The following is a 10,384-nucleotide window of genomic DNA, read 5'->3' on the forward strand; positions in this document are numbered from 1 at the left end:
GTCCCCAGCAGCAAGCTACTTCAGTATGATGTCTTTGACTTTTCACCTAAATCAGCAGTATAAGATATATATATATATATATATATATATGTATATATATATATATATATATATATATATATATGTATATATATATATATATATATATATATATATATATATATATATATATATATATATATATATATATATATATATCAGATCTTGTTTTAAAGCGTTAAGCTGCCGGTGTCATGAAATTAACCCACATAATAAATTAACTCCCGCAGCGTAAAAAATTTTCCGGGGAGTTAATCTATTTTGAAATAGATTAACTCCCCTTGAAATAAATTAACCCCTGTCGGCGAAACAAAATAACTCCCCATAATATTTCAACTCCCTCGGAACAACTTATACAAATTACGGAAAAAGCATTTCAACTTGATGTTTTCCAAATGTGTTTGTTTTTAAATCTGTTAATTAGTATAGATATAGATATAATAACAGTAGCACTATATTTATCTTAAGCATTTTTAAATATTTATACATTCGATATATATGTATACGTATATCAAATATCTATAATTTCTACTAATTTATTGCTCTGTTCTATTAAGAACATTGAGTACTTTTATATATATATATATATATATATATATATATATATATATATATATATATATATATAAATAAAGAGAGAGAGAGAGAGATAAATATCACTTCTACAACATAAAATTACAACAAGTAAGTCTGAGTTAAATCTGAGTTATTATCTGAGTTAAAGTTAACGTGAAAGTATTATCTGAATAATCTCCACTTCTAAGAGCAAGAAGTGTATTATTAAAGAATAAAAAAAAATATACACTATGTGAGACCAGAATATAATGATACGTAGCAGTGAAACATATGCGATAAACGTGATGTCCATCAAATGATGTTCTCTATTTGGAAAGAATTAAAAAGGCAACAATCAGATGTGCGGTGCAACTAAGAAAACATTAGGAATAGTGAGTGTACCTGACGAGTGCATCAGGGAAGATTAAGGTGGTTTAAAGTCGCAGTTGATCATGTAGTAGTATACATATATATATATATATATATATATATATTATATATATATATATATATATATATATATATATATATATATATAAATTATGTTAGTAGGCAACTCCACTGTTACTTACGGGACATTTTAATTTTTGTAGAGTCACATTTTTAGATATATATTTTATGTTTTAACAGATATAATGTTTATATATTGATCAAATGTTTATATATAAATTATGTCAAAATTATTTATTTGTTTTCCTGAATGTTGAAATTCTGTGGACTCAAAGGATAAATTAAAATAAGTGAATGATTAATTTTTAACTTTTTATTAACTAAAACAATAAGATATATTAATATAACAACAATAATGTTCAATTTCATCACATTCTCCCCGACAACTTTAAGTTTTAAGTAATCAATTGTTCAAAGATCTAACCGATTTGGAGCTATGCACTTTCTAGTTGATCGTCTTTTACAGCAAAATATCATTTTCAACTTTATTGGACATGGCAAAATGAGACTCACTGGATATTGTAGGAAGATAGAATGACACAGTCTCATCTGGTTTTTGCAACTGGTGTGCAGCCTCATCTGGTTCTTGTAACAGGTGTACAGTAGATTGTTCCAATGAGCTTAGATTCGCTGTTTCCAAGTTAACTGTAGGTAAGACTTAAGTTTGAAACTGGTGTGCAGTCTCATCTGGTTCTTGTAACAGGTGTGCAGTAGATTCGACAGTTGCTAATAACAGATTTCAAAACATTTACTGAGAATGGTAGTTTGCGAGAAGCAATCATTCTGGTAACACCAGGGTGGCATAACGAATTGTGTAAAGACAATAGAGAAAACAAGCTCATTGCTGAAGGGTACATACAGCAATGAGCTTGTTTTCTCTATTTGCAATATTGTATTCCTTTTCTGGTAAACATGTCAAAGGTGTAACAAAAAAGCTTAAGACGCCGTTAATATATATTATCATTCTTGATTTTACTCACATTATTCTTATTAAACATAAACATTACAGATTGTTCATCAGTTAAAAGCTTGACACGCTTCCCAGTTAGGAGATGGCACTAATGCAAGCAGATTCTATAAATGCACATGCCTTTTTTTCAATAGGGGGATATTTTACCTCAGATCGATATAACAATTGCAAAAAAAAGCAACTGGTCTGCCATTTTGATTAAGAAGTCCTGCAATAGCTGTATCAGATGCATGGGTTTCTAATGGCTCATTCTCATTAATAGAACACAACAAGCTGGACATTTATATCTAGTATGCACTGTGTTTCCACAAAAGAAGCAAACTTATTTTTTTCAGGAGTTGTTACAGTTAGGAATAGCAGCAGATGTGGTGAGAATTTCTGTATTGTCATTAGATACAGGTGCTGTAAAAGTAGGTTTTTGGTAAACCGAGGATAGATAATCTTCAGAATACTTTTGAAGGGATATGTAAGTTCTAGCTTTGCAAAACATAATCTCTAGTGTCATGTCATGAGCTTTGTCCATTTGTTTTTTGTTACACAATGATTAACAAGTTAATAAAATTGTTGTGGACTCAAAGGATAAATGACAATAACTAAATTATTGTTTTTTAACATTTTATTGACTAAAACAATAAAAAGAAATATTAATATAACAACAATAATAATAATGCTCAATTATATATCAAATTAGTTATCGTTACTTACGGGGACAATTTTACGCTTTTATCAAAATGTAGTTTAGCTACTATTTATATAAAAAGTATGAGGCACGACTTTAATTTTAAATTTAAAACAAAAAAATAACAAAATTAAAAATTTTTTAAACATATGGCAACCAAATGATTACTTGGTTTTTGTTTGAATTTATTTATTTTATCAAAATAACTCACTTGAGTGTGGAATTTGCCCTAGTGTATTGTACAATTAAAGTGCTCGATGTTCTTAAAGAACAGAGCAGTAAAAATTAGTAAAAACACTTACCTAATTAAGGCTGTCAAAGAAAATTAGATTAATGTTTAAATATATATATATATATATATATATATATATATATATATATATATATATATATATATATATATATATATATATATATATATATATATATATATATATATATATGTATATATATATATATATATATATATATATATATATATATATATATATATATATATATATATATATATATATATAAAAATTAGTAAAAAACACTTATCTCACTTTTGTCTTCTACTTGAAGTTTAACCATTGCTGGATCATCAGGAAGAGTTCTCTTCCTGATGATCTAGCAATGGTAAAACTTCAAGTAGAAGATAAAAGTTAGGTAAGTGTTTTTTACTAATTTATTATTGCTCTGTTCTTTAAGAACATTGACCACTCTATTTGTAAAATACACTAACATAACTTATATATATATATATATATATATATATATATATATATATATATATATATATATATATATATATATATATATATATATATATATATATATATATATATAACATTATTATTAGGAAAAGAGAAAGGTTCACTGAAGTTCATGCAATATTATTATTTTTGATCTCCTTTTTATTTTTACAACAATATACAAACTTGTCAAAAATGAACAGTTTCATAATAATTTTATTCGACACAACACACATTAAAATAGACTACATTTGCAGTTTTGTAAAACTTATTATAAGCTAAACTCAAAACGCGTATAAAAAGGGGTTAATTTATTACAATGGGGTTAGAAATATTTAAGCCCCCGGTTAATCCATTTCGTCATATTTAAAAATAATTTAACTTTCGGGGTTAATTTATTTCGAAATGGATTAACCGGGGAGTTAAAATGTTTTAACCGGGAGTTAATTTTTCGGGGAGTTATTTCATTTCGCGTCACCGGCAATTTACATATGCGTTAAGCAATTTGATGTATGTCTAGAGCAATTTCCATTAAGCAGCTTTTTATTGTTTTTAAATTATTCTATAAGCGGTAAGATATAAGAAGTTATTAATTTTATGTAAAACCACATTAACTTTTGAATGACGATTTATAAAAAAGTTTGTTTCAAAAGTTAGAATGACAATTATGTTAGATGTAAATGCTATTTTGCGAATAAAAAATACTCAAACAAAATTAAAAAATTTCAAAAACCAAATCTCTAATGTGCTAATTATTTTATCAAAATATTTATTAACAGAAAACAAAATTTTTTTTTTTCTGTATACCAAAACCTTAAAAAAAAAGTCATTAAAGAAATATAGTAAAAACTTTTATTTATCATCTCGTGAACTCAAGAATATTTATACACTTTCTGATTGCAATAAAAAAAATTTACTTAAATTTTTATTTAATAAGAAAAATACTTTAAAAATAAAATTAATAATTAAAAAGAAGTTTAATTTTATTTTATCTTTTTTTTATATTAAGATGTTTTATTTTTAATTAATTTTTTTTTAAATTGTAGTTATTGATTTTTTTTGCTTATAAAACGCTACTTTAAGCCTGAAGCAAAGATTATAATTATATAATTTAGTTCTGATAAAAAATATATGATTTAATTTAAAACTAATTTAGTAAAAATATATAATTTTATTCTGAAAATATATAATTTAATTTTGATTAAAAATAAATATTTAAGTTTATTAAAATTAAAGTTAATGCTTGGGTTTAACTTAACTGTCAAATTTATTTAAAAATATTACTAAATATTTAAATTTTCAATATTTAAATTTTATTTATTCTTAAAAAGATTAGCTCATTTTTATCGCAATTGTTTTTTCGGTTTTCCTTCATAAAGATTTTTTTTTTCACTCAAAATTCAATTTTAAATAAACATGTTTCGAGGCTGCATCAAAAATATGCACAAAACGTAAGTTAAACTTTTTGTTTCAACTCAAGTTAAAGCGCAGCGGTTACTTTTTAATAAATGATATATACAGCAATATAATATTAATAAATGATGTTTTGGAATAATAATCTTTACTTTCACAGCAAAATTGCTTATAAAATAATAAACTTTTAATAAATAAAGTAAATAAATTAAGTTAATTTTTATATTTGTTATTCGCTAATTTTTTTAAAACAAAAAATTATTTTTAGTTGCAAAGTTACATTTAGAAATTTAAGAAATATTAATTTAAAACAAATTTAACATATTTAATAGTTTAATAGTTCATTTATACAAATGTTGAGTAAAGAAAGAAATTTGTTTATATTAAATCTTTTTAAAAATGTAATATTAAATTTAATTATTTAATATAAATAAAAAATTGAAAGAAATTAAACATTCGCTAATAGTAATAATAATAGTAATAATAGTAATATATATCAACCCTCAGAATTAGGGTCGGCATTCGGCAATGACGACCTAACTGCAGACCTGTAAGTGTTTGAGGTCGGCAAAAAATTCGACCTTGTTTCTCTCTTTCCTCTAAAAGATTTGGCAAATTGAGAGGTTGGCAAATTATTGCCGACCTCAATTTTCCTAATTCCAAGGGTTGATATTTATATATATATATATATATATATATATATATATATATATATATATATATATATATATATATATATATATATATATTATATATATATATATATATATTCATATATATATATATATATATATATATATATATATATATATATATATATATATATATATATATATATATATATATATATATATATATGTATATATATATATAGAACTCTTATATGTTGTCCGAAAGTTTTTTCCATATTTTGTTGACAAAAAGTAAAAATTAAAATGCAAGACCGTCATTTTTTTTTATTAATTGATAGACTGCCTGCCCCAACCAAACCCTCAGTCAATGTAGCAGCACTCCCTTGCGAGTCAGGCTAAAAGATAGTAGATGTAGAAGCACTCCCTTGCGGGTCAGGCTATTTGTCAGTCGTTGTAGCAGCACTCCCTTGCGAGTCAGGCTATAAGATAGTCGATGTAGCAACACTCCGCGCATGATTTACAGTAAAAAAAATAAAAATAAAAACATTTTATTAAAAAAATTAAAAATAAAAATATTTTATTAAAAAAAATAAAAATAAAAACATTGTTTATATTGTTAAAATCGTTCAGAGTGTTTTTAAAAACATTCTGGTCAATTAAATTTGCGTTTTTGTGGTTTTTTTAAAAAACGATTACTTTGTAATTAAATTAATGGTTTTGACTTTCGTCCAACACGCAAATGTTGGACGAAAGTCAAAAGTAATTAAAAGTGACATATGTGTTGGCATAAGAATCACTTTTTCCTTTCGTGCTTCCCAAATGCAACAAACTATAGAACTATATATATATATATATATATGTATATATATGTATATATATATATATATATATATATATATATATATATATATATATATATATATATATATATATATATATATATATATATACATATATATATATATATATATATATATATATATATATATATATATATATATATAATGTTATTTTATAAAATCTTGAAAGTAATTATGTTGTTTTAAGAAAATACTTTGCTGGTGTTGAATTACGCTCTGCTGACTCTTCTTACCGGAAGAATTCTGGTGAATATAGGTATGACAATGTTTCAGAATTTATTTTTCTCAAATGTACTTTTGTTTAACTAAGATGTTTCATCTAAAAATTTTTTTGTTATTTTCAACAAAAATGTTTTGATTGCATCTTAAACTTTTATTTTTTTTCTTCAAAAAAACTAAAGTTTTAAAACCTAGTAAGTTACACCGCAACTTGAGGGAAGGATATTTATATGGAGAAAAGTTTATCATTTTGGATGTGTTTGTATAATACAAAATACAAAACTATAATATAAAACTTTTATTAGTTATTATTTTAAAATTCTTTTTTAAATATTTTAAAACAAGCTCTTTAGTATTTAAATATTTTAAAACAAGCTCTTTAGTTTTTAAATATTTAAATATTTTAAATATTTTAAAATATTTTAAAACAAAATATTTTAAAATATTAAAATATTTTAAAACAAGCTTTAGTATTTAAATGAGTTATTACAAATGACAAAAAAAAAAAAAAAGTATATAATAATTTATCTTTATTTACTTTTTGTTTAAATAAATCTAGTCAACAATTTTATACTTGTATAACCTTTTTAAGTTTTCTAATAATAATCATTTTTGTGTGTGTCTTTTTTTACATAATTAGTTACTAGTTACTATTGTAATATGAAATCAAATCAGTTTGAAAACAAATCAATTTGAAATCCAACCAGAAAAATAAGATATTAAGGAGAAATTAGCTGGGCTATGTTAAAGGATCCAGTTCAGAAAGGTATTGGAATGCATCAAAAATCAGATAGTTTAGCAACGGAAAGCACTACAAAAACACTACACAGGTAACAATGTTAAGATAAAATACACTCAAGTGTATATATAACATGATGCAAAGTACAAGTAATATACATGTATATATACATAGCAATGTATATATATATATATATATATATATATATATATATATATATATATATATATATATATATATATATATATATATATATATATATATACATATATACATATATATATATAGTATAAAATAAATGGCAATGAAAAAACTGCAAGAATAGAAACTAGTAAGAAAGATCTTTATTGGAATTTTTGTTTGGAATTTGCATTGAATGATTCATTCTTTGCAACTGGCGCGGCAAAGTTTCCACATGTATATTGAAGAATTGATAAACATGAAACATCAAATACTCACATTATGGCAGTATTAACACTTTCTAAAGCATGTGGTTCAAATGATATTGGGTCATTAATAAAAGAGAATATGATTGTTAACCAAAAACTTTGAGTACTGAACAATATTAAAATTCTGAAACAAATACTTGCTGTTATAAAATTTTTGGGAAAAAAATTTTGCCATACAGAGGACATTAGAAGAAATCAGGTTTAAGTTTAGAAGATACTTTCTTGAAACTATATTATTATTGTCTCAGTTTAATGCATCTTTGACTGTGCATATAGACAACGTTGTAAAGGCATATAAAGAAAGACAAAAATCTTTGAAGCAAAAGTGAAAAATCTAAAGGACATTATCTGATGGTCATCTTGAAACACATTTAAAATTTTTCCCTATAGATTTTAAGGACCCATTCTGCCACTGTATATATAGAATCTTTTGAGGGTTTGAACCTTGATTTATATCAATTAAATCAAGGTTCAAACCCTGTAATGTATATTATATATATATATATATATATATATATATATATATATATATATATATATATATATATATATATATATATATATATATATATATAAATATATATATATATATATATATTGTCGCTGATAGTGCAAATCTGCAAATCTGCTACAGATCTACTTGATCTCTCTAAGACTATTATCTCACTCTACTTCAACATCAGAATCCCCCTACCATGGTACCTCTTATAACTACCTTAAAGCTAACTGGGACTCTTTCTGGCATTTTCTTTGTGATAGCCCTTGGGTAGAAATCTTTTGTCTTCTTGTTTACAAATGTTCTTCATATGTATTTTCTTCGATCCAGGGTAGCATGTAATCTTTTATTTCCTCTCGACTATTCCAAGTCAAGCCGCACTTTTCTCTATGGTTTTCCTCTCATTGTGCTGCTGCAACTTCATATTGTAACCATAACTTCCATATTTATCACCAAAACAATTAACCAGAAAACGAACATCTGTTTACCATTGCTAGAATGCATTGTAAAAAGGTTTTGTCTAACGCTTAAGCCCACTATTCTCAGGCCATGAAATCTCGTATTTCTTATTTAATCTCATATTTTTAAGTGTCTATAATAAACGCAAATCTGTTATCCTACTTCTCTTGCATGGTTCAGATTTTGTTACCTCACCAAAAGACAAAGCTGAATTGTATGCTCAATTTTTCATCAATCTCATCTCTTGATTCCACTAATCTTATCCTATCTAATATGGTTGACAAACAGGTTGATCCATTGCTTGACATTTATATCACTCCAGCTTCTGTATCTAAAGTGATTTCCTGCTCAGACTCTTCTACATCTTGTGGTCTGAACAACATACCTGTTATAGTCTTCCAGAAATGTTCTCTGGAGTTATCATCTATACTTTTAAAACTATTTAACAAGTGCTTATTAGAATGTTGTTTTTAAGCCTTTAGATTTTGCTCATCAAATATATTTCATATAAGTAATATAATAAATTGATTTTTATATTTTACGCCTCATAATGTCTTCTTTTTTAAACAGTTTGTTTTGTATGATTACTTTTAATGATTATTTATATGAAATATATTTGATGAGCAAGTACAGTGTTAACTAATTGATTATGGTAAGATCTGGTTGTAGTTGTGATCTTAACTGGTGCTTAACTGGTTGGATTTTTTAATGGTTATATATTAACGGATGATTGGGTATAGAAATAACAGTTTTAAGAGAAAAAGGTAGGAGTAGGAAAACTTGGAGAGAGTGCACTACAGATGACATAAAAAAACTTCATTAAAGGAAAGAAGATGCTCAGATTGTGAATGCCTGACTTTGCACAGTTCAGATTATTATGATTAATGTCTAACCTGTGCAATGTATCAAAAATGGAAAATTTATCTATTAATTATTTATTAAGTATATATTTTGTAAATCATAAAGAATAATATTTAATTTTTTTTTCATTTAGTTATATTCAAGTAAATGTTTTATTAAATAATAAGTTTAGATAATTTTTTTCTCAAGTTTAATTTTAATCAATAATTATTTATTTAGCTATCTTAAATTTGAATCAACATTTTACTGGGCTATCTTAAATTTGAATTAACATTTTACTGGGCTATCTTAAATTTGAATCAACATTTTACTGGGCTTAAGTTCCTATAAATTTACAATATATGTAAATCATTACTACCCAACAACGTGCAAATTATAATTTAAAACCTGTGAATATCCTATTGTCATATATTTCGTATTAAATCCTAATATTATGCTAATTTTATTTTAGATGTGGCTTTGTAGCATTTACAATAGAAAGTGTGCCACCTGGTAATTATCTCATAATTCCATCTACGTTTAATCAAGGGCAAGAAGGACCTTTTTTTCTAGAAGTTCAAGCTTCGTGTGCAATGAAATTGAATACAAGATAATAATAAAACATGAAAATTGTAAATTGTTCTAATAAATCTGAATAAGTTGATGAACAAACACGAGTTTTACAATGTTGTTGTTTTTATTAATAGAATTTATATTTTTCAAAAGTATATTGTAGTGTTAATACATTCTTTTTAAACAGATCTTTGGTAAGATTTAAGTATTTATATTTGGTAAGAAGTATTAAGCCAATAGAACCTTTTATACCAGTGTTTATCTAAAAAGTATCATT

General features: G+C 24.5%; 1 protein-coding gene across 2 annotated transcripts in view; it reads left to right on the forward strand.

Annotated features, from left to right (window-relative positions):
- LOC100215853 (calpain-7) overlaps positions 1–10,220 on the forward strand; it is a 76,712-nt gene extending 66,492 nt beyond the window's left edge. For both annotated transcript variants that reach the window (XM_065810696.1, XM_065810697.1), the window contains 2 exons: positions 6,520–6,588; positions 10,007–10,220. In XM_065810696.1, coding sequence (XP_065666768.1) covers positions 6,520–6,588; positions 10,007–10,148 — 211 coding nt within the window. In that variant the 3' untranslated portion in view covers positions 10,149–10,220. The remainder of the gene's footprint in view (positions 1–6,519; positions 6,589–10,006) is intronic.
- The last annotated feature ends 164 nt before the right edge of the window (positions 10,221–10,384 follow it).

The sequence above is a fragment of the Hydra vulgaris genome, chromosome 11 (assembly GCF_038396675.1).
Source record: "Hydra vulgaris chromosome 11, alternate assembly HydraT2T_AEP".
NCBI lineage: Eukaryota > Metazoa > Cnidaria > Hydrozoa > Anthoathecata > Hydridae > Hydra > Hydra vulgaris.